Source organism: Phoxinus phoxinus, assembly GCF_949152265.1.
Source record: "Phoxinus phoxinus genome assembly, chromosome: 2".
NCBI classification, from domain to species: domain Eukaryota; kingdom Metazoa; phylum Chordata; class Actinopteri; order Cypriniformes; family Leuciscidae; genus Phoxinus; species Phoxinus phoxinus.
In genome coordinates, this window is record NC_136877.1 from 17,003,789 (window position 1) to 17,030,851 (window position 27,063).

At 40.6% G+C, this 27,063-nt stretch overlaps 1 protein-coding gene across 2 annotated transcripts in view; it reads right to left on the reverse strand.

The window, feature by feature from the left end:
• The window catches only part of LOC306993704 (cellular tumor antigen p53-like), a 75,504-nt gene that overhangs the window by 26,240 nt on the left and 22,201 nt on the right, over positions 1–27,063 (reverse strand). For both annotated transcript variants that reach the window (XM_079603707.1, XM_079603706.1), the window contains exon 6: positions 20,515–20,627. In XM_079603707.1, coding sequence (XP_079459833.1) covers positions 20,515–20,627 — 113 coding nt within the window. The remainder of the gene's footprint in view (positions 1–20,514; positions 20,628–27,063) is intronic.

The window sequence follows — 27,063 nt, forward strand, 5'->3', positions numbered from 1 at the left end:
ATGATGACGGAATATTGAACACGCAATTCAAGCAATCCCACCCCCGAAATGGCGCTATGTTTAAAATGAAACTAAATGCTCACAGCTACACGGGTAATAACGCGTTCACGGCGAGGAACGAGCAGAACCATTTTTTTACAGTCTATGAGCAGAACAGAGTGAATGTGTTTTAGTTCATTCCTACTGGACGTCCAGTAGGCTACTACTTTGGCTTTTAAGTTAGCGATTTAAAAGCCCCCGCTTTAATCACACATCGATTAACCCGTAGGAAAATATTCTCACAGTCACTAATATATTTATATATAAATACAATATACAATGGGCCTACCTGATTTCGAACACAAGAGGGCAGTATTGCCCTATGTATGACTTATTTTTTGACTAAATAGCGCATTCTGGCTGTTTTTTAACTTATACATAATTCTTAAATTGAAAAAAAGAACAAAATGGGTTTAGTTCTGATATTTGTATACTTTTATATAGAAATAAATGGTGTATAATAAATTTTTTAGAAGATATGAGGCTTTTAGTGTTTCCTTTCTGGACATTACTTTAATCCCTCGCCACAGCAAAACCGTTTGAGATATTTAATATCCGTTCATAATTTAGCATCTTTAATGTATTTTCATCATGTTGAAAAAGTTTGGTGTGAATAAAATCAACCACCGCTAAAAACTCGGAGTCTAAAATATATCAATATATTACATTCAAACCAAAATATCTGACTTCCTGTTGGTCGGAGCTAATGACTGTAAATTAGAAAGTTGTCCGGATCGAAGAGAAGAATATACGTACCGAGTTTGGTTACTGTAGATAAAACTAATACCCCATTTTTGACTAAAGGTGGCGCTACTGAGCCCCTTACCACGCCCGTTTCTGAAACTTCGCAAAAGTGTACTAGGCAATAAATGTCAAATGCATGTTGAGTTTCATGCAATTTGAAGCATGTTAAGAGCCTCAAATGCATCCAAAAAGAATATAAAAGTTTAAAGCGTTGCCATGGCGACAGTATTAAAGATATCAATAATCCTTTCACAGGTCTACATCTGTCGTGTGTTTACATTATACAGATGAAGTTTGAAGCACATCGGGTAAAAATAAGAGGGTGAATTCAAAGCATTTTGAAAGTGACACACTTCCTGCTGCCAGTTGGTGGCGCTATAACTTTGACTCACAATAGTCACATCCATGTGATCGGCCTCTTACAGCGAACACACTGCTGAAGTTTCATCAAGATCAGTTAATGTATGAGGATGTTATAACACACTTCCTGTTTCCAATATTCGCCATAAATTCGTTTCCTCGCCACAACCAAACCGTTCGAGATATCAAAAATCCCCTCGCAAGTTTTCATCCTCAATGTCTTGACTTCATGCACACCGAGTTTCGTGGTGATTGGTTGAATCGTCTAGGAGGAGTATTTTAAATTCCATTGAATGTGTTTTTTAAACTACGCCAAATAGCCGACTTCCTGTTGGGCTGGGGTAAAAAGTCAGAGCATGAAGGATATATGAACCGGTGAGATCTATAAGTGTACCGAGTTTCATATTATTCCATGCAAGCGTGTTTGATTTATGGACCAAGTTTTCGGACCCCGTTCAAGGGGGCGCTGTCGAGCTCCCCTGCCACGCCCGGGTACCAGCTTCAGTCCGGCTCTAATGGCCGCGGGTTCTGACATTTGTGCAAAGTTTCAAGAGTTTTTGAGTATGTTAAGGCCCCCAAAAGTGCCCAAACCCTTGAAGAACAATAATAATAATAAATAATAATCCTTTGGAAAACAATAGGGCCTTCGCCTTTTCAAGGCTTGGGCCCTAAATATAGCTGCAAGCAGCGATTACGGGCCCAAGCCGGTGGCACCGCCACCCTGGTGCCTTTAGTTACACTAAAGGCACCGGGGTGGCGGTGCCCCCGGCTTGGGCCCTCCATCGCTGCTTGCAGCTATATTTATTTATTTATATATATATATATATATATATATATATATATATATATATATATATATATATAAAAAGCCGCCACCCCGTTGCCTTTCGGGTTCCTGTGCACGACGGGCAATAACGTAACCCGCTTTGACTGTCGAGAGGGCAATATAGCCCTATGTATCACTCGATTTTATTTAACCAAATGTTTTTTTAACAAAATATGTTATTTATCTGATTCATCCAACCCTATACTGCACTCTTTTACTAATACTATATTATATTTCATCGTTTTCATGTCTTGCCCTCAAACATATCTGTTTAATCTGCTTATTTTTAAGTTACACATAATACATTGATTGAAAAAGAAACTCAAACTTTTTGTTTATGGTAATATTATTTGATACAGAAATAAATAAGTGAGACTGTGGGAGTGAGGGGAGGGTAATGACAGCCAAAGGGAGACCGAGACAGATAACTTTTGAAACAAAAAAAAATGACATCCTAACTTTGATAATGTTTAAATATACATAAAAATGCAGCATATAATTAATTGAAATTAGTGTACTTTAAAACACTTGTTTAAAATAAAAAACACATTTATACATAGTATAAAACACTAGATGGCACAATTGTTCATAGTCTTTCTGCTCCCCTCCCCACACACACAGACAGGGGGGCTGTCTGTGTGTGTGCCCTCCCTCCCCTCCCCACACAGACACACACAGGGGGGGCTGTCTATGTGTGTGTGTGTGCCCTCCCTCCCCTCCCCACACAGACACACACACACACACACATAATGGCAGGGGAACTCTGTCAGAGAGAGGCAGAGAGAGACAAAACCACATTCAAACCAAAATATCTGACTTCCTGTTGGTCGGAGCTAATGACTGTAAATGAGAAAGTTGTCCGGATCGATAAGCACAATATACAGACCGAGTTTTGTGACTGTAGGTAAAAATAACCCACCCACTTTAGTCAAAAGTATCTTAAAAGTAACACACTTCCTGCTGCCAGTTGGTGGCGCTATAACTTTGACTCACAATAGTCACATCCATGTGATCGCCCTCTTACAACAAACGCACTGCTGAAGTTTCATCAAGATCAATAAATGTATGAAGACGTTATAACACATTGTGTTTTTCTTTTCTCGCCATAACTTCGTTTCCTCGCCACGGCCAAACCGTTCGAGATATCAAAAATCCGTCCGCAATTTAGCGTCCTCAATGTCTTGACTTCATGCTGACCGAGTTTGGTGGCGATAGGATAATTTTTCTTGGAGGAGTATATCAAATTCCAGGGGCTTGCATTTTCATACAGCCCATAATAGCCGACTTCCTGTTGGACTGGCGTAAAACTTAGAGCACGAAAGTTGTTCGGCCCGATTAAATCTATATGTGTACCGAGTTTCATATTATTACATGCAAACGTGTTTGATATATGGACCAAGTTTTTCGGACCACGCTCAAGGGGGCGCTGTTGAGCTCCCCTGCCACGCCCGGGTACCAGCTTCAGCCCAGCCCTGATGGCCGCAGGTTCTGACCTGTGTGCAAAGTTTCAAGAGTTTTCGAGCACGTTAAGGGCCCCAAAAGTGCCCGAGAAGTCCCACACAGCAGAGAAAGGGTTAAAATAAAGCCCCCCCTCCTCTCTCACACACACAGACACTGAGAGAGACTGGCAAAATTCCCATCAAATCACATTCAAACCAAAATATCTGACTTCCTGTTGGTCGGAGCTAATGACTGTCAATTAGAAAGTTGTCCGGCTCGGGGAGATAAATCTAAATACCGATTTTTGTTACTGTAGGTAAAACTAATACCCCATTTTTGACTAAAGGTGGCGCTACTGAGCCCCTTACCACGCCCGTTTCTGAAACTTTGCACAAGTGTACTAGGCAATAAATGTAAAGTGTCTGTCGAGTTTCATGCAATTTCAAGCATGCTAAGAGTCTCAAAAACTTAAAAAAAGAATATTAAAGTTTGCTGCGTTGCCATGGCAACAGTATTTAAGATATCAATAATCCTTTCACAGGTCTACATCTGCCGTGTGTTTACATTATACACATAAAGTTTGAAGCAAATCGGGTAAAAATAAGAGGGTGATTTTAAAGCATTTTGAAAGTGACACACTTCCTGCTGCCAGTTGGTGGCGCTATAACTTTGACTCACAATAGTCACATCCATGTGATCGGCCTCTTACAGCGAACACACTGCTGAAGTTTCATCCAGATCAATTAATGTATGAGGATGTTATAACACACTTCCTGTTTCCAATATTCGCCATAAATTCGTTTCCTCGCCACGGCCAAACCGTTCGAGATATCAAAAATCCCCTGGCAATTTTTCATCCTCCATGTCTTGACTTCATGCACACCGAGTTTCGTGGTGATTGGTTGAATTTTCTAGGAGGAGTATTTTAAATTCCATTGCATGTGTTTTTTAAACTACGCCAAATAGCCGACTTCCTGTTGGGCTGGGGTAAAAAGTCAGAGCACGAAGGATATATGAACCGATGAGATCTATAAGTGTACCGAGTTTCATATTATTCCACGCAAGCGTGTTTGATTTATGGACCAAGTTTTCGGACCGCGTTCCAGGGGGCGCTGTCGAGCCCCCCTGCCACGCCCGGGTACCAGCTTCAGTCCGGCTCTAATGGCCGCGGGTTCTGACATTTGTGCAAAGTTTCAAGAGTTTTTGAGCACGTTAAGAGACCCAAAAGTGCCCGAATAGTCGTAAGAAAAATAATAATAATAATAATAATAATAATAATAATAAATATAGCTGCAAGCAGCGATTACGGGCCCAAGCCGGTGGCACCGCCACCCTGGTGCCTTTAGTTACACTAAAGGCACCGGGCTGGCGCTGCCACCGGCTTGGGCCCTCCATCGCTGCTTGCAGCTATATTTATTTATATATATATATATATATATATATATATATATATAAAGCCGCCACCCCGTTGCCTTTCGGGTTCCTGTGCACGACGGGCAATAACGTAACCCCGCTTTGACTGTCGAGAAGAAGTCTGCTTTAGAGCTTGCATCAGTGTGAGTTAGAGGATGGATACCCGACCCGAGCCCGACGAGACCCGCCGGTACCCGACGGGCCGGGCCGGGTTCGGACAGATATTTAGAAATGATGTTCGGGTTCGGGTCGGGCTCGGTCACATCAGCGCGATAAGGCATTGAACATTTTAAATTTAAAACAGCTTATTATGTAGGTAGCCGATGTGCCTGATGCTTTCACTTGATGCAAACGTTCGTTTTTGTGATTAAAATACATGTAAAATATTACCATAACATCCGTCTTCCTGTGTGCGGACATTTGTTTATGTAGCCGTGACAACGAAACGCGTGCATAATGTGCGCGCGCCAGGTGTTAAGAGCGCTTGTTGCTCCGCGCGCTGATGCGCTTGTCCTGTTGACATTTCCGATTGCCTTCCTACAGTTGCTTAATAAAAGCGGGCTTTCCACACAAAAAAACGTACAATTGTCATTAGTATGAGAAAAAAATGGGATTTTAACTGTCGGGCTCGGGTCGGGCTCGAACATAAATATCTTTATGCCTGTCGGGCTCGGGTCGGGTTCGGTTACTGCTCTGTCGGACGCGGGCCGGGCTCGGACTGAAAAATTTGGCCCGATCCGCACTCTAGTGTGAGTCTTTCTGCTCCCCTCCAAACACACACAGAAAAGGGGGGGGCTGTCTGTGTGTGTGCCCTCCCTCCCTCCCTCCCTCCCCACACACACACACACACACACACACACACAGAGAATGGCAGGGGGAACTCTGTCAGAGAGAGACAAAACCACATTCAAACCAAAATATCTGACTTCCTGTTGGTCGGAGCTAATGACTGTAAATGAGAAAGTTGTCCGGATCGATAAGCACAATATACAGACCGAGTTTTGTGACTGTAGGTAAAAATAACCCACCCACTTTAGTCAAAAGTATCTTAAAAGTAACACACTTCCTGCTGCCAGTTGGTGGCGCTATAACTTTGACTCACAATAGTCACATCCATGTGATCGCCCTCTTACAACAAACGCACTGCTGAAGTTTCATCAAGATCAATAAATGTATGAAGACGTTATAACACATTGTGTTTTTCTTTTCTCGCCATAACTTCGTTTCCTCGCCACGGCCAAACCGTTCGAGATATCAAAAATCCGTCCGCAATTTAGCGTCCTCAATGTCTTGACTTCATGCTGACCGAGTTTGGTGGCGATAGGATAATTTTTCTTGGAGGAGTATATCAAATTCCAGGGGCTTGCATTTTCATACAGCCCATAATAGCTGACTTCCTGTTGGACTGGCGTAAAACTTAGAGCACGAAAGTTGTTCGGCCCGATTAAATCTATATGTGTACCGAGTTTCATATTATTACATGCAAACGTGTTTGATATATGGACCAAGTTTTTCGGACCACGTTCAAGGGGGCGCTGTTGAGCTCCCCTGCCACGCCCGGGTACCAGCTTCAGCCCAGCCCTGATGGCCGCAGGTTCTGACCTGTGTGCAAAGTTTCAAGAGTTTTCGAGCACGTTAAGGGCCCCAAAAGTGCCCGAGAAGTCCCACACAGCAGAGAAAGGGTTAAAATAAAGCCCCCCCTCCTCTCTCACACACACAGACACTGAGAGAGACTGGCAAAATTCCCATCAAATCACATTCAAACCAAAATATCTGACTTCCTGTTGGTCGGAGCTAATGACTGTCAATTAGAAAGTTGTCCGGCTCGGGGAGATAAATATAAATACCGATTTTTGTTACTGTAGGTAAAACTAATACCCCATTTTTGACTAAAGGTGGCGCTACTGAGCCCCTCCACCGCGCCCGTTTCTGAAACTTCACACATGCCTAGTACCTAATAAATCTGATATGCATGTTGAGTTTCATGCAATTTGAAGCATGTTAAGAGCCTCAAATGCACCCAAAAAGAATATTAAAGTTTGATGCGTTGCCATGGCAACAGTATTTAAGATATCAATAATCCTTTCACAGGTCTACATCTGCCGTGTGTTTACATTATACAGATGAAGTTTGAAGCAAATCGGGTAAAAATAAGAGGGTGATTTCAAAGCATTTTGAAAGTGACACACTTCCTGCTGCCAGTTGGTGGCGCTATAACTTTGACTCACAATAGTCACATCCATGTGATGGGCCTCTTACAGCGAACACACTGCTGAAGTTTCATCAAGATCAATTAATGTATGAGGATGTTATAACACACTTCCTGTTTCCAATATTCGCCATAAATTTGTTTCCTCGCCACGGCCAAACCGTTCGAGATATCAAAAATCCCCTCGCAATTTAGCATCCTCCATGTCTTGACTTCATGCACACCGAGTTTCGTGGTCATCCGATGAATTCTCTAGGACAAGTGTTTCAAATGCCAGAACATGCGTTTCCATACAGCCCATAATAACCGACTTCCTGTTGGACTGGCGTAAAACTTAGAGCACGAAAGTTGTTCGGCCCGATGAGATCTATATGTGTATCGAGTTTCATATTATTACATGCAAGCGTGTTTGAGATATGGACATGTTTTTGAATCCCATTCCAGGGGGCGCTGGCGAGCCCCCCTGCCACGCCCGGGTCCCAGCTTCAGTCGGGCCCTGATGGCCGCAGGTTCTGACATTTGTGCAAAGTTTTAAGAGTTTTTGAGCACGTTAAGGCCCCCAAAAGTGCCCAAAAGGTAGTAATATAATAATAATAATAAATAATAAAATATAGCTGCAAGCAGCGATTACGGGCCCAAGCCGGTGGCACCGCCACCCTGGTGCCTTTAGTTACACTAAAGGCACCGGGCTGGCGCTGCCACCGGCTTGGGCCCTCCATCGCTGCTTGCAGCTATATTTATTTATATATATATATATATATATATATATATATATATATATATATATATATATATATATATATATATAAAAAGCCGCCACCCCGTTGCCTTTCGGGTTCCTGTGCACGACGGGCAATAACGTAACCCTGCTTTGACTGTCGAGAAGAAGTCTGCTTTAGAGCTTGCATCAGTGTGAGTCTTTCTGCTCCCCTCCAAACACACACAGAAAATGGGGGGGGCTGTCTGTGTGTGTGCCCTCCCTCCCTCCCTCCCTCCCCACACACACACACACACACACACACACAGAGAATGGCAGGGGGAACTCTGTCAGAGAGAGACAAAACCACATTCAAACCAAAATATCTGACTTCCTGTTGGTCGGAGCTAATGACTGTAAATGAGAAAGTTGTCCGGATCGATAAGCACAATATACAGACCGAGTTTTGTGACTGTAGGTAAAAATAACCCACCCACTTTAGTCAAAAGTATCTTGAAAGTAACACACTTCCTGCTGCCAGTTGGTGGCGCTATAACTTTGACTCACAATAGTCACATCCATGTGATCGCCCTCTTACAACAAACACACTGCTGAAGTTTCATCAAGATCAATAAATGTATGAAGACGTTATAACACATTGTGTTTTTCTTTTCTCGCCATAACTTCGTTTCCTCGCCACGGCCAAACCGTTCGAGATATCAAAAATCCGTCCGCAATTTACTGTCCTCAATGTCTTGACTTCATGCTGACCGAGTTTGGTGGCGATAGGATAATTTTTCTTGGACGAGTATATCAAATTCCAGGGGCATGCATTTTCATACAGCCCATAATAGCCGACTTCCTGTTGGACTGGCGTAAAACTTAGAGCACGAAAGTTGTTCGGCCCGATTAAATCTATATGTGTACCGAGTTTCATATTATTACATGCAAACGTGTTTGATATATGGACCAAGTTTTTCGGACCACGTTCAAGGGGGCGCTGTTGAGCTCCCCTGCCACGCCCGGGTACCAGCTTCAGCCCAGCCCTGATGGCCGCAGGTTCTGACCTGTGTGCAAAGTTTCAAGAGTTTTCGAGCACGTTAAGGGCCCCAAAAGTGCCCGAGAAGTCCCACACAGCAGAGAAAGGGTTAAAATAAAGCCCCCCTCCTCTCTCACACACACAGACACTGAGAGAGACTGGCAAAATTCCCATCAAATCACATTCAAACCAAAATATCTGACTTCCTGTTGGTCGGAGCTAATGACTGTAAATTAGAAAGTTGTCCGGCTCGGGGAGATAAATATAGATACCGATTTTTGTTACTGTAGGTAAAACTAATACCCCATTTTTGACTAAAGGTGGCGCTACTGAGCCCCTCCACCGCGCCCGTTTCTGAAACTTCACACATACCTAGTACCTAATAAATCTGATATGCATGTTGAGTTTCATGCAATTTGAAGCATGTTAAGAGCCTCAAATGCACCCAAAAAGAATATAACAGTTTAAAGCGTTGCCATGGCAACAGTATTTAAGATATCAATAATTCTTTCACAGGTCTACATCTGCCGTGTGTTTACATTATACACATAAAGTTTGAAGCAAATCGGGTAAAAATAAGAGGGTGAATTCAAAGCATTTTGAAAGTGACACACTTCCTGCTGCCAGTTGGTGGCGCTATAACTTTGACTCACAATAGTCACATCCATGTGATCGGCCTCTTACAACGAACACACTGCTGAAGTTTCATCAAGATCAATTAATGTATGAGGATGTTATAACACACTTCCTGTTTCCAATATTCGCCATAAATTCGTTTCCTCGCCACGGCCAAACCGTTCGAGATATCAAAAATCCCCTCGCAATTTTTCATCCTCCATGTCTTGACTTCATGCACACCGAGTTTTGTGGTGATTGGTTGAATCGTCTAGGAGGAGTATTTTAAATTCCATTGCATGTGTTTTTTAAACTACGCCAAATAGCCGACTTCCTGTTGGGCTGGGGTAAAAAGTCAGAGCACGAAGGATATATGAACCGATGAGATCTATAAGTGTACCGAGTTTCATATTATTACACGCAAGCGTGTTTGATTTATGGACCAAGTTTTCGGACCGCGTTCCAGGGGGCGCTGTCGAGCCCCCCTGCCACGCCCGGGTCCCAGCTTCAGTCCGGCTCTAATGGCCGCGGGTTCTGACATTTGTGCAAAGTTTCAAGAGTTTTTGCGCACGTTAAGGCCCCCAAAAGTGCCCAAAAGGTAGTAATATAATAATAATAAATAATAATAATAAATAATAAAGAAGAATAATCCGAAGGAAAACAATAGGGCCTTCGCCTTTTCAAGGCTTGGGCCCTAAATATAAATAAATATAGCTGCAAGCAGCGATTACGGGCCCAAGCCGGTGGCACCGCCACCCTGGTGCCTTTAGTTACACTAAAGGCACCGGGCTGGCGCTGCCACCGGCTTGGGCCCTCCATCGCTGCTTGCAGCTATATTTATTTATATATATATATATATATATATATATATATATATATATATATATATATATATATAAAAAGCCGCCACCCCGTTGCCTTTCGGGTTCCTGTGCACGACGAGCAATAACGTAACCCCGCTTTGACTGTCGAGAAGAAGTCTGCTTTAGAGCTTGTATCAGTGTGAGTCTTTCTGCTCCCCTCCAAACACACACAGAAAAGGGGGGGGACTCACATTAGTTACATCCATGTGATCGCTCTCTTACAACAAACACGCTACTGAAGTTTCATCAAGATCAATAAATGTATGAAGACGTTATAACACATCGTGTTTCTCTTTTCTCGCCATAATTTCGTTTCCTCGCCACGGCCAAACTGTTCGAGATATCAAAAATCCGTCAGCAATTTAGTATCCTCAATGTCTTGTCGTCAGGCTGACTGAGTTTGGTTGCGATTGGATGAATTTTCCAGAAAGAGTGTTTCAAATTCCAGGGGCATGCGTTTTCATACCACCCACAATAGCCGACTTCCTGTTGGGCTGGCGTAAAACTTAGAGCACGAAAGTTGTTCGGCCCGATGAGATCTAAATGTGTACCGAGTTTCATATTATTACATGCAAGCGTGTTTGATATACGGACAAGTGTTTGAATCCCAATCCCAATTTCAAGAGTTTTCGAGCACGTTAAGGGCCCCAAAAGTGCCCGAGATTTTGCACACAGCAGAGAAAGGGTTAAACTAAACTAGCCCCCCTCCTCACACACACACACACACACACACACATACACAGATCCCCCCCTCCCCTCCCCACCCCACACAGACAGACACACACACACAGAATGGCAGAGAGACAGAGAGAGACACAATTCACATTCAAACCACAATATCTGACTTTCTGTTGGTCAGAGCTAATGACTGTAAATTAGAAAGTTGTTCGGCTTGATAAGATCAATATACACGCTGAGTTTTGTAACTGTAGGTAAAACTATAACTAAGTTATAACACACTTTATGCATCCTTTTTTAATCATAAATTCGTTTCCTCGCCACGGCCAAACCGTTCGAGATATCAAAAATCCGTCCGCAATTTAGCATCCTCCATGTCTTGACTTCATGCTCACCGAGTTTCGTGGTCATCGGATGAATTCTCTGGGAGAAGTGTTTCAAATGCCAGAACATGTGTTTCCATACAGCCCATAATAGCCGACTTCCTGTTGGACTGGCGTAAAACTTGAGCCCGATGAGATCTATATGTGTACCGAGTTTCATATTATTACATGCAAGCGTATTTGAGATATGGACATGTTTTTGAATCCCATTCCAGGGGGCGCTGCCGAGCCCCCCTGCCACGCCCGGGTACCAGCTTCAGGCCAACCCTGATGGCCGCAGGTTCTGACCTGTGTACAAAGTTTCAAGAGTTTTCGAGCACGTTAAGGGCCCCAAAAGTGCCCGAGAAGTCCCACACAGTAGAGAAAGGGTTAAAATAAAGCCCCCCTCCTCTCTCACACACACAGACACTGAGAGAGACTGGAAAAATTCCCATCAAATCACATTCAAACCAAAATATCTGACTTCCTGTTGGTCGGAGCTAATGACTGTAAATTAGAAAGTTGTCCGTCTCGTGGAGATAAATATAGATACCGATTTTTGTTACTGTAGGTAAAACTAATACCCCATTTTTGACTAAAGGTGGCGCTACTGAGCCCCTTACCACGCCCGTTTCTGAAACTTTGCACAAGTGTACTAGGCAATAAATGTAAAGTGTCTGTCGAGTTTCATGCAATTTCAAGTATGCTAAGAGTCTCAAAAACTTTAAAAAAGAATATTAAAGTTTGATGCGTTGCCATGGCAACAGTATTTAAGATATCAATAATCCTTTCACAGGTCTACATCTGCCGTGTGTTTACATTATACAGATGAAGTTTGAAGCAAATCGGGTAAAAATAAGAGGGTGATTTCAAAGCATTTTGAAAGTGACACACTTCCTGCTGCCAGTTGGTGGCGCTATAACTTTGACTCACAATAGTCACATCCATGTGATCGGCCTCTTACAGCGAACACACTGCTGAAGTTTCATCAAGATCAGTTAATGTATGAGGATGTTATAACACACTTCCTGTTTCCAATATTCGCCATAAATTCGTTTCCTCGCCACGGCCAAACCGTTCGAGATATCAAAAATCCCCTCGCAATTTTTCATCCTCAATGTCTTGACTTCATGCTGACCGAGTTTCGTGGTGATTAGTTGAATTTTCTAGGAGGAGTATTTTAAATTCCATTGCATGTGTTTTTTAAACTACCCCAAATAGCCGACTTCCTGTTGGGCTGGGGTAAAAAGTCAGAGCATGAAGGATATATGAACCGATGAGATCTATAAGTGTACCGAGTTTCATATTATTCCATGCAAGCGTGTTTGATTTATGGACCAAGTTTTCAGACCGCGTTCCAGGGGGCGCTGTCGAGCCCCCCTGCCACGCCCGGGTACCAGCTTCAGTCCGGCTCTAATGGCCGCGGGTTCTGACATTTGTGCAAAGTTTCAAGAGTTTTTGAGCACGTTAAGGCCCCCAAAAGTGCCCAAAAGGTAGTAATATAATAATAATGAAGAATAATCCGAAGGAAAACAATAGGGCCTTCGCCTTTTCAAGGCTTGGGCCCTAATAATAATAATAAAGAAGAATAATCCGAAGGAAAACAATAGGGCCTTCGCCTTTTCAAGGCTTGGGCCCTAATAATAATAATCCGAAGGAAAACAATAGGGCCTTCGCCTTTTCAAGGCTTGGGCCCTAATAATAATCCTTTGGAAAACAATAGGGCCTTCGCCCTTTCAGGGCTTGGGCCCTAATAACAAAAAACCCTTAGAAGAACAATAGGGCTCTGCGCCCTTTCAGGGCTTGGGCCCTAAATAGTGACTGAAACGCGACCCATTAAACATAACCAGCTCTCCCTTCCAAGATGTTAATCTGCACAACAATCCTGATAATCGAGCCGTCGTCTGATGAAATCAAATACACATAAGATAAAGAGAATATCTGTGCTGTGATTTCTGCTCTTAGAGAGAGAGAGAGAGAGAGAGAGAGAGAGAGAGAGAGAGAGAGAGAGAGAGAGAGCTGCGCGCGTGCTGGGAGAGCACCGGCGATTCTCAGAAACTAAAGGTTTGGGCGCTTTTTTGAAGAGAAAAAAAAAAATCGCTAAAGGTGTCTGCAATGTCGCTAAGTTGGCAACACTGTATCTCCATTTCTCCAACTAGGGGTTGGGTCACGGGTCAAACTGAAAATATGCGCTGCGTTAATCGCGCATTAAAAAAATTAGTGCCGTTAATATGATGTTGCGTTAACGCCTAATTAACGCGTTAACTTTGACAGCACTAAAAAAACAAAACAAAACAAAAACGAAACAAGGACCAGATGAGAGACCACTGATGGAGTCCTGCTGACTTAAACATTCACATGATTATCTGTACATGTAGGCCTACATGGTAAAATGAAAAATCAAACAACATGGAAATGACAGGCATTGTATGACACCTATGTTTCAGGAATAGCACAAAGGTGTGATCAGTGTGTTCAATAATGTGCTTTGTTGTCCTTTTTTGTGTATCTTTAGATTAGATTGTGTTGTAAATAAATCCCAAAAATCAAAAAGGTATTATTTTTTAAATGCAGTCATTCTTTGGGCAAGATTCCTCATAATGATAGTGCCTGAGAGCTTCTAATAGGGCCATTATGGGAGGGTCTTTGTCTTTCTCAGGTGTGAAACACTTAATATGCATGGGTTGTTCACGTCCTCTTCGCATACAGCTTTCTTACACAAAACATGTTTTACAAATTTTAAATTAATATATTGTTTTATCTGAATGAGTATGCATGATGATTTTCACATAGTTTTGAAGCAAATATTCTAGGCTACATGATACAATTTTCAAAAGTCTTGTGAAGAAATAATTAGTATGGGTATAAGGACCTTAATTTCCGTGACACTTTTTTTTTTTTTTTTCATAAACCACGCATAAACATTATCTCAAAACTACAAACTTTTACATACATGCTGCTGATATACTATTGTAGCAGAGTTTGTGCTGAATACAGTGTAATAAGACTTTAGCCATGAAAATGTCACACAAGTAACAGAAATAAGTGCAAATGTCAGAGCAAGTCAGAACACCTCCAGGACCCAGAAAACCCCTCATACTTTATTTCAAGTGAGTGAGAAAATATTTCAAAACAAAACATTTTGTGCCAAATTATTTCCCAGACGTAGTTTTGGTATTGAGGTCAAAGTTAACCCTCTGGGGTCTAAGGTGTTTTTGGGGTCCTTGAGATGTTCTGACATGCCCTGACATTTGTGCTTTTTTCAGTTGCTTATAAACATATTAATGGCAAAGGTGTAATTACACAATTTATCACAAACAGGGCTACCATAATATGTGAGCAACATAGATGTACATGTTTGTATTTTTGAGAGAATAATGTGTATGCATGGCTATTCAAAAAACAAAATTAAAGTGTCTGAAATAACACCACAAAACACATAGTAAATGTGTCCACAATACTTTTGAGTAAAGGATGTTGTCGCCTAGAGTTTTTCCTTCAAAATGATCTGAAAATCATCCTGCCTAATCATTCACATAAAACAAGAAATTTATTTAAATTTTGTAAAACACTGTTTGGAAAGGCAATATGCGCAGGGGCGTGGATGATCCAACAACCATAATGAATAGTAAGTGGTTCACACCTGAGAAGACAATGACCCGCATAATGAGCTGCATAATGAGCCTTTCATTCAGGTGCGTCACACAAGAAAGAATGTGAGGACAAATATATATATAAAATCCAAATATAAATGAAAGTCAAAAACACATTTTTAGTACATAGTCATACCTGGAAACAAATCCTGTTCAAATATGTAAAAATGCTCTCACATTTGTGCTCATTTCTTTTACTTGTGACATTTTTATGGCTAAAGTCTGATTACACTGTATTTATCACAAACTCTGCTACAATAATATGTAAGCACCATGTATGTAAAAGTTTGTAGTTTTGACAATGACATTTATGCATGGTTTGTGAAAAAAATAAAATTAATGGTCACTGAAATAAGGTCATGAAACCCATACTGATTATTTCTTCACAAGACTTTGGAAAATTGTATCACGTAGCCTAGAATATTTGCTCCAAAACTGTGAGAAAATCATCCTGCCTACTCATTCAGATAAAACAATATAATTATTTAAAATTTGTAAGACAGCTTTATGCGAGGAAGGCGTGACTAGTCATGAAATGTTTCACACCTGAGAAAGACAAAGACCCTCCAATAATGGCCCTATTAGGAGCTATCAGGTCCTATGAGGAACCTTGCACAAAGAATGAGGAGATTTTAAAAAGAATGGCTTTTGATTGTTTGGATTTATTTACAACACAACATAATACAAAGATACGCAACAAAGGACAAAAAGCACATTGAAAATACTGGTCTAGAGACTTCAACAGTCACACACCTTTGTGCCATTCCTGAAACATAGTACATAGCCTACCTGTCATTTCCAAGGTGTTTGATTTTTCCCTTTACCATGTTCAAGTACAGAGGCTCATGTTAATGTTGAAGTCAGCAGGACTCCTCAGTGGGGCATCTGGTCCCTGTAAAAAAAAAAAAAAAAAAAAGTGAACATGCTGTTTTCAAGAGAAACTATAGGGCTGCTCCATTTTGGGAATACATTGTAGATTTTTCTGGTTAAAATTGCTTTTTAAAATGTACAAAATACACACACACACACATAAATAAACACTGGGTTTGTTGTGCCTTGTAGGCATATAGGCTATGTGCAGAGCGGCATCAAATAATAATAACAATAGCATTTAACAGGCAGCCTAAAAATCATTAAAAATGAACAATTCAGTAACTCTACACTAGAAAAAAAATATATTGATTATCATGTTACTTCAAATGTTTCCATTCGTTATGACGTTATGAAATGAGATTGGAGTAAAAACATTAAGCCTAATGCACAGTGCGACTGACTCAAACTCACAACGCATGTAGAGAACATTCACTGAAGCGAGCGAGCCACTCCAAACTACATTATTGTTACCATATACATCTACGTTTGAGCAGATAAACATTATAATATTCACCATACTAGAGTAATACTAGCCTACTTTTATCATGCTGTGTTTTATCGAACATAAAATCATCCTTGTGTCGTACATGTTTAGCATTGAAAGGTTGCCTACTAGTCTAGCTCACATTTCAACAAGTTTGTCTATATATATAGATAAACATGTACGACATTAGGCTTTGTGTTTTTACTAAAAACTCATTTCATAACATTTTAGTCTGCCACCAGTCTTACCATAAAAATCTTCTCATCTTCAAATCGCGTACTTCTAATTATTCTGAGGTAAATCCCAGTGAAACAGCACAGCACAGCACAAATAAACAAAGTCTCCCGAACTCGATGAAAAGCAGAGAGGAGTACGTTAATGGAGATTCTTTATTTTGAGGTAATGAGGACGTTTACACTTACAGTTTTGCGTTCCTCAACATTTGCATGTCAATGCTCGTGCGCACGTGGGTGTGGTCAGAGTTAATTAGGACCCGTTTGAGAAACTATACATGTCGTTGCTTTCAAACGGATTACTTAGAGAATATTTGTTTTTGATATAATTTACATTTAAAAATAGAGACTCCAAGCATTGTAGATAGGGCTGAACGATTAATTGCATTTGCGATAATATCGCGATATGATGAAACCCGATTTTGTAATCGCAAAAGCTGCGATTACTCTCTGGTCACGTGACACGCGATAGTAAAGCAATCTGCACCGCAGATGAAGCATCTTGGCACGCTACGCATAGGCCTGGCATAGACTACAGGAAAGAACGTACAGTTTGTTTAATTTATGTGATTGTGTTATAGATTCTCTTCAACGATTCTGTATGGATTCAGATAATTTCAGAATTGAGTCTGAGCTTAGTTTTAACACAGATGCGTGATGACGCTGCGTGTGCTTTAAAAACAACCGTATTCTGCTTGCTTCTAATTCCTCTGTCACACACACACACATTCGAACCTTCCGAAAAATAGTCTTTCATACAGTTCGGAAAAGTTGAAGCGAATTGGACATTCGCGGGCTTCATTGCACTGACTAGAAGATCATATGGCACTAGATGTAGATGCGCTGTGAAATACGCGCGCTTTGCTTGATGTTACTCTAGTAGTGCGCGGTCCCGCCCGCCGGTATTTTCCTTACAAATGCTCTATAAAGGCATCATATGTCTTTTGGAATGCAGTTGGCTTATACAGTCATGGCCAAAATTGTTGGCACCCCTGGTAAATATGATCAAAACTGGCTGTAAAAATAAATCTGCATTGTTTATCCTTTTGATCTTTCATTCAAAAAATTGCCAAAATTTAGGTTTCGATTTTTTTATCTGTTGGTATTTGATCCAATCCATGATGCCATGTATCTGAACAAGATGTCCAGGACCTCTGGCAGAAAATTAGGCCCACAGCAGTAAAGATACAGCAGAGTATTTCATTTTACACATGGGGTACTTTTTTATCCCTGTGTGCACCAAACCCATCTAAAGTGTTTGCTGCCAAAAAAGTCATCTTTCTTTATTTATATAGCGCTTTTTTTTTTTTACAATACAGATTGTATCAAAGCAGCTTCACAGTGATAACATGAAAATTTAAAATTTTATTTTCCAGAAATTTTTTGTTTCATCTGACCATAGAACCCGTCCCGTTTGAAGTGCCAGTAGTGTCAGGTACTTTTCAAACGTTCTATGGACAGAGGAACCAAAAAAATAGCTTTTTTGGCAATTTGGGTCACTGAGCACAAAACCAAGATCTGCACTGGCCATCCCAGTCCCTGGCCTGAACCCTATAGAAAATGAGTGGGCTGAACTGAAGAGAAGCACCAACATGGATCTGGGAATCTGCAGGATCTGGAGAGATTCTGTATGGAGGAATGGTCTCTGATCTCTTGTCAGGTGTTCTCCAATCTCATCAGGCATTATAGGAGAAAACTCAGAGCTGTTATCTTGGCAAAAGGAGGTTGCAAAAAGTATTTAATAAAAGGGTGCCAATAATTGTGGCCAACGTGTTTTGGAGAAAAACATTTATTTCATAATGTGATTTAGCCCCACTTTCAATTCTCTTGCTTCAATGAAAGGTTAGAATGTTGGCAATTTTATGAATGAAAGATCAAAAGGATAAACAATGCAGATTTATTTTTTACAGCCAGTTTTGATCATATTTACCAGGAGTGCCAACAATTTTGGCCATGACTGTATATTAAAAATAAAAATATGAAAACCATCGACAGAAGCTGCTTTCAATTTCAAATACTCAAGCCCGCTTTGTGAAGAGCGCTCTCACATGCGGCTGTGAGCGACTCTGTCTACGTGGTTAAATATAGCCTATACTTGTATCTCAAAATGCGTTAAGACGCGAAATTAATGTAAACAGTCAGTTATGTCTTAAGTTATTAAACAGACGGGACAAACCACATCTTATATACAGATAAAGAGATCTGTGCATTAGTGTGAAGCAGCTTATCGTATCTAAACTGAGAAAGAAAAATCACTTAATCACAGCTCTTGAATGGAAAACATTCAGACTACTCTTAAATACTGAAAGCACTCTTTGTTTATTGCTTGTAATGTTTTTTCCCCTCTTTGTTATTGATAACTTTTGAAGCTATTCGTTTATATAGCCTATTTAAAATAACATGTAACTGTATTAATTTCGTTTTTTAATGTGTAATTATTTTTAAAAGTAGCCTACATATAATTACATATGTAATTAAATAAATATTTAAAGTTTTATTAATAAGATTAATTAATAAATAAAAAAAGTTGATCGGCTCATGAGGTGCCTAAAGATTCCCATCCATATTTTACAATGATTTATTGCTTGTGTTTGTTGAATAATATTAAAGATAAAGAGCTTAGAAAATAATCGCGTATTAAATCGCAATCGCAATGTTGGTAAAAATAATCGCAATTAGATTATTTTCCAGAATCGTTCAGCCCTAGTTGTAGACAAACGTTTCAAGTCTGTGTGACAAACATTTGCAGTTACAGGTAATTTTCTGTCGCGTTTCAGAATGAACTTCACATTGAGAGAGATGGCAGAACACAAATCATTGTTTATTTTCTTTATTTTACGAAAAACACAACATTTTGTTTTTATTATGAGTGTATACAAATAAAATACATTTAACCGGTTTGAATGGTGTATAACACTTATATGTAACACTCTCCAAAAGTCAACCGTTTACTATGTCAGTTGATGGTTCTCCGATTCCCACCTCCTCCCATGTCAAGTCTCGGTGTCATTCTAGACAGTACACTTTCCCTTGGCCCTCACATCAGCAATATCACTCGGACTTCTTACTTTCACCTCCGCAACATCTCTAGACTCCGCCCTTCCCTCTCCCAACACAGTACACAGGTCCTTGTTCATGCCCTGATCACATCCCGCATTGACTACTGCAACGCCCTCCTCATTGGCTCCACAAGTAAACCTCTCCATCGTCTCCAGTCCATTCAGAACTCGGCAGCTCGGATTATCACCTGCACCAAATCAACTGACCACATTACACCACTTCTTATTCAGCTCCACTAGCTTCCTGTTTCTCACCGGATTAATTAAAACATTCTGCTGCTTACCTTCAAAGCCCTCCATGACCTTGCCCCCTCATACCTCTCAGACCTGCTTCTTCCCTATAATCCTTCTCGAACACTTCGTTCCTCCATGGCTGAAATTTTAACTGTACCAACATTCAGACTTAGCACCATGGGGGCTAGAGCCTACAGCCGCTCTGCCCCACGTCTCTGGAACTCTCTCCCACTTCACATTCGCCAATTGGACTCTCTCCATCAATTCAAATCACAACTTAAAACACATCCGTTTAGATTAGCTTATCCTACATAAATTGTATCATTCCAATTCAACTAACTGGACTTAATGGTTTTTAGCATCAAGATCGTACATATTCATTTGATTTTACTATTGATATTATTGTTGGGCTTGTATTAATGTCTTGTTTATTTTTTCTGTAAGGTGTCCTTGGGTGTCTTGAAAGGCGCCATTCATATAAAATGTATTATTATTATTATTATGTAAGATCAAAATCAGAGTATTTTTTGTCTCTTTTGCACTGATAAGAAAAAAAGCGAGCAGGTATCGCCGGACCGACCGCCGGCCCCAGGGGGTTAAGCATTTTGAGTGAACAAAAAATTGCTATATAAATGCTTAATTCATTCTTTAATTCAATCAAGAATTTAAGCAGTGTGCTGAATTCTGGTGTACCTGCGGGGACTCGTAAGGCAGCGTCACACTATGCCTCTTGGTGTTTAGATCCTGGTGGTACTGTATTTTTTGACTGCCCTCCACACGGATGAGATGACTACGGTGAGAAACACCTGAGAAGAGCAAAGGGCATTTAATATAGAACAAAATACTGACCAGAGATGTATAGTAACGAAGTAGAACTACTTCACTGCTGTACTTAAAGGTAGGGTAGGTCAGAATTGTCTAAAAAAACTTTTATTCAAATTTGTTTAAACTGTCTTTATATACCAACACATAATTAAAATGCAAGTACTCTGAAATAGAGAGTATAAAAAAACAGTGACTCTAGTGTATTTAATCTTCAATAAACACAGCTCATTAATTCCATTCACTCCCACCTAAAAACGGGTGCGCGACTGCACGCACGTGGGCAGAGCCAGTAATAGCGGCGGTAGTCATGGCGACGGAGAGTGACAGTCGCGCAAGCCAATCACTTGTTTCATCCTGGTAGGAATTAATGAGCTAAGTGTTTTTTGAAGATTAAATACACTATAGTCACTCAATTTGTATACTCTCTTTTTCAAAGTACTTACATTTTAATTATGTATTGGTATTAGTGTTGTCAAAAGTACCCACTTCGGTACCAAGTCGGTACTAAAATTTTAAAAATGTGACGCTTTGAGCGCTGTTGAGCAGAAGCGTTAACACCTCGGAATGGCCGGCCATTGTCACGCGCTCATCAAATATGTCTGTGATTGGCTACAATGATCAGCGCTTCAAAAACATGTTGTAAATATACATCAATAACGCTCTTCAGTGAGCGATTACACAGATACACACGGGAGCGTTTGAAAGCAGGCGTCTATCAGCGGATCGATCCACTGGCGCTGATAGACGCCTCCTTTTGCTTTCAAACGCTCCAGCTTTCAAAACACTTTCAAACGCTCCCGTAGCCAATCACAGACATATCCGATGAGCTCGTGAACACAATGGCCAATCAGAGGTGTTTATGATTCAGCTCAACAGCGCTCAAAGCGTCACATTTTTTAAATTTCAGTACCGACTTGGTACCGAAGTCGGTACTTTTGACAACACTAATTGGTATATAAAGACAGTTTAAGCCAATTTGAAAAAAAGTTATTTAGAAAATTCTTACCTACCCAACCTTTAAGTACTAAAAGGCTGTATCTGTACCCTACTAGAGTATAATTTTTTTCTCATACTTCCACTTTTAATTCAGTACATATTTTCAATGAGTTTAATACTTTTACTCCGATAAATGTTTATGTGCTGCATCGTTACTCATTAGAATTATAAAAATGTTACAAATCATCAGTGTTGCCAGATTGGGCGATTTTGAATTTGATTGTGTGGGTAAAAAAGGGTTAGGGCGGGTGGACAAAATTTGGGCTGGTTTGGGGTCAGTTCGACGGTTTTCAAACATATACATTTTAAAGTCTAATTGGTTAAAAAAAACTAAACTAAAGTGTGCATGTAGCCCATAAAATCAGTCATCATGACATTACAACACACACGCCCATGCAGCAGAGTCAGCTGGCGTTGGTGTAGACGTCACCGACGAGCACGCACTTTTAGCCAATCAATGAGCGATCAGCAGGAAGACGCGATTTAGCACGATAACTTGTAGCTGTATATTCAAGTGATCGCTAATGCCAAAGTGACATACAGTTGCATCTAGAGTAAAGAGAGATAGTGAGCAACTCTAAAAAAATTACACATGTGGGGGTTGATGACTCGATGGTGAATATAACTGATGAGGAGAGCACAGTTGAATGACTTGAATTGAAATTGAATATGGGACGACTCCTTTCCATGGTCATGTGCACACTAGCCTAACCAGACATTGCAACTTTTACACCGTCCAGACCGTGCATGCACTCTACTTGTCCCTGACAGCTGCTGAAAAAGGTTTGAATCAACGATGAATCAGTTGAATGCTAAATTCTGCGTTATGTTCTGCAATGTGTACTTCCGAGGGTTAAAGTAATCGGTTAATTTCTTGATTGCCGTTTTGATAGTGTCCACCTGGACATTTAAAGTCATATTTGCTAATTCTAATCCATAAAATGATATCACATTATTTTGGTAGTAAAATTTAGGGCGTTTTTTTCTTGGAGTGGGCGGGTTTTGGTGAGCTTTTGAACACTTGAGCTTTGTTAGTTTGTTTCGAGATGGAAGAACCAGAAACACCACCTTCAACTTCGAGTGATCGTGGTGGTGAGGGTGAGGAAGGAGACCACTGGCCTGGCCCAACTTAGCATCCATGTTTTCATTTGTTGGAGTGAAAGACGATATAGAATGAAGTGAGTACCGGTAACTGTTAGCCTTCATGAGGACACCGACGCACTGAATCGTTCTTTGTTTAAATGGTTTAAAGTTACTATTATAAGCAATGTTATTGCCTTGACAAACTATACATCATTAATATGGGTGTCACAATTTCGATTTTAAATAGAAATCGACCAAAATTAAAATCACAATCTCGAACTTCAAATAAAAAAATGGAATCGGCGATGCTGCCACGCCCCCATGTCACGTTCGGTCAGCTTGTCAAGTGGAAAAAAACACGTGTCGGCTTGTCAAGTGGAAAAAAACACGTGTTTTGAAGTGCTGCAAGTCAAGGGACTTTCACACAGGACCCGGAATGCGCGGCGCTGTGCTAGGAAAGCCATTGATTTCAATGGCCTAATTGTGCCACGCGAGGACGTTTTGTTGCTGCGTCGAGCCGTTGCTGCCGGGCGCCGCGTGTACACTCATAGAGAATGAGGTGTTCAAATTTTAAAGACGCATAGCTTTATCTGTTAAACCAACAATTGTTTGTTTGTTTTGTTGTGAACTTGAATGTCATCTTCTGTGAACATTCACAGGTTATTTTGCTTAAGTTTCCAATTGACTGAAGATATAAGTTATTGTTACATTATGTTCTTAAATGTTTTAAATTTGACAATGTAGTGTGGTACATTACGAACAAAGGTCAGATATTATGCAAGTCTGGTCTAAAAATGGCATAGCAACCTGTGCTTAAAAAAAAAAAAATAGTAAAAAACGAGAATCGAATAGAACAGTGACCTTAGAATCAAAAATGAAATCGAAGATTTGGAGAATCGTGACACCCCTAATCATTAAAAAGATATAAGACTCAAGTTTCAGTATTTGAGCACTATTTTATTCTGAGAAATTTATAGTGACAGTTATGTCTAAATTTGTGTCAGGAGTTATGGAATAAAAAACATGAGTCGATACCTTTAATATGAATTATGAGTGTCAGCTGCTCCATTAAGAAAAAAAACTCCTGTGCTGTCGTCATGAGAACGCTTGACAAAACAACGTCCCTCAGGGCTTTTAGCTAAATTTTTTGCAGATGTTGACAAATATTGATAGATTTCAAAGGTTTACATCAGATTTCTATAGAGAGGAATAATATTTATTGAAATTATACCGAAAATGGGCCGATGTAATCATTATGAGCGCTGGATACTCTGATGTAGCCTACTGTGTTTTCAATCCATACTGGCAGCCTGAGGTCGCCCTGTGCACATTTAGTCCATATATGGAACACATGAAGAAGACACATATCATGTGACATTTCAGGAACTCCCTGACAAACACAGCTTCCAGAGATCGCTGTTACATGCAGATAAATACCCAATAAGCTGTGGAGAAAAAAGGCACAAGCAGGGAAGAGAAGGGAGGGATGCTTTAAAGGGGGAAGGGACATACTTGATATGTTTTTGTTTACAAAAAGTTAAGCTCAGTGTTTTAAAGGAGAACTCTGGCGCAAAATGAACCTTTGGTCTAATTACACATTGTTACCTAGTCAACCGTTATCTGAGATTTGTTTTCATGATTCATGATTATCGAATGTAAATAGTTTTATCTCTAAAAACAGTTTAACCTATAAGTTAACGCTAGTATAACGCTAGTATATAGGGCATTGAGTGCAATGTATTGATTTGCATCAATGGTATATTATTTTATTACGTGCACTTTCAGCTTCATGAACAGGCAGCTCAACATAGTTTTAATCAAATAAGGTTGGATTATTTCTATATACAATTATACAGCGTTTTACGTTGGAATAAGCCTCGCCCTTTTTACGCAGGGCAACTTCACTGCTTAAAGATTTGCGCAGTATATTTTCAGCTATCTGGGCTGACTTAAAAAAAACAAAAAAAAACAGCTCAAACATCCCCTCAACTTTCCTGCTCAAAGTAACATTTTAACCTAATGGCAAACAAGGCAAAATGTATAGACACAAGCTATCTGAAGTATAATATCTGTAGTTTAAGCTGTTTGCGGGGACGGTAAATGTAGCCATGGTAACCGCGGCGTGAGTTCGACCAATCAGTATTTCTCCAGAAGATCGCAAATAACAAGGTTGATTTCATACCTTGTGGCTTTGAGCAAAAACTTTTGGTTCACAACCTCGTAGCTCGTGGTCAATCTACCTGGTTTAGACATTAGGGCTGAAAATCAAAATCCTACGGAGAAAATGAATGGGATTTTGCTGGTCTGTTGGGGCCCCCTTGGAGGGCGGGGCCCGTTTCAATTGAAACGGGTGAAACTTAGGTAAGGTCTGCCTCAGACATTATCCAAACTTGTGTTCTTGAAGGTGAACTCGAAAGTAGGGGTGTACCGAAATTTCGGTCGCCGAAAATGGCATTATTGGTTTCGGGCCGAAATAAAAAAGCCAGCCGAAAATGTCAACCGAAAATGAATGTCAACCGCGCCCCTCCCATCCACGCGCAAGCGCTTGGGTTTCACTCACGGTTGAGCTGTTATCACTCGTCACCCACCCCTTCCCTCCATGCTCAAGCAGGTTTCACTCACGGTCGAGCTGTTTGCACGCATCTGCAAAGATTGAGCATGTCAGCGGTATGGAAGTATTTTAAAGTTTCAGATGAGGACAACCAGCGCCGCCGCTCCCACCACGCGCATGAGCTGAGAGGGCACCAAAAAAATTGCGTAATGAAAAATCAATAATTATAATGCCGATATTATTTCAGTATAGAAATACAGACATCCCAAGTCTCCCGGAAGTTCCGGGAGTCTCCCGCATATTGATAGCGGCTCACTGATGCCCGCGAATTAGTTAAAATCTCCGGAATCTAGAGCGAGTGCGCCCGCGAGACAGAGACTGTGCTCCAAACCGTGTAGCGCGTGCACGGCAGAGAGGGAGAGAGAGCAAGAGACCGCGCACGTGTGCCTCATGAAGTGCATGTAATATAAAATATAAAATATTTTAGGTTTTGTTATGTAACTGTTAGTGGTAATAAAAGTTTGATGATTATTCTATTGGTTTGTGATTTTTCATTTCAGATCCATTAAAAATTAAGCAATATAAATAAATATATATTAAAGTTTTTAAAAGAAGCCATTTTCGGCTTCAGTTTTGGTTTTCGGCCAAGTGCATCCTAAATTTTCGGTATCGGTTTCGGCCCAGAATTTTCATTTCGGTGCATCACTACTCGAAAGAACGGTTGATAAGTTCTTCTATGATAACAGGGCTCGCAAAATCGCCCGCCCGACGTCCCGGGGCTATTGTGTTTTCCAGTCGGGCTACCAAAATGCATAACCGGCCTGCCCGACGGGCTATCTGAAATAGTGTTCGCTTCAGTCTGGTTATAATCAGATTCAGCGCGTTCTTCGTCTTCAATCCGCAGTGGCGCCGAACAGAGCGCACGTCAGAAACAGAGGACAGGGTGTGTGTGTGTGTATCAGAGCCTCATTGCATTGGTCTGTCACTGCTCGTCAATGTCAGAATATTAGAGATTACCAATCAAATCAAAGTAGGCGGGATTTATATTCACAGAAGAGCTGAGCGCGAATTTGAGCAGAGCGACTCGACGCTTCAGTTTATGGTCAAGTGCGATAATGTAAGTAGCTAAACTAAATATTTCACATTTGACTTTTTTTTTAGGTCATAAATGTTAAACAAATGACAAATTATCAGGCAAACAAATTTACTCGTCTAATTTCGCCATTTTGAACTGAAAATAGGCCTTTGTAACGTGACTCGTGGAATGTAATTCGTTTAACGTTACTGTCATTGTGAGGGGACGAGAAACAAAGCCGTTTTCATCTTGTTAGGCACAATATTAATAACGAATGTGTACATGTTAAGATATAATATAGTAGGCTACAATTTGTAGCCTTCAGTTAATTAAAAAAGTTCAGCTTTAGGAGGGGAAGAGACAGGGCAAGATGAGGAGACTGAGAGAAAAAGAAAGAGTGATGGATAAGAAGTGAGAGCAGGTATTGAGAAATACTGCCCGCTGACATGGTTTTAAAGCTATTTCTTATCCTTTTTTTGGCCTTCAAACGTCTTGAAATGCACATATCAGAGAAATAAAAAATTTGAACCCCCTAACAACCTTACATTTAGGACCTATTTGATTATAAAGCCCTGTCTACGGCCCTGTATTAAGATCAATAATGAATGTGTACATATTGTGAATAAATTTAATAAACTTAGTTAGGCTACCTAGCTTTCCTAGTAGCTTTCAGTAAATGAACGTGTCTGAGAAAATGATTCATAAATCAACC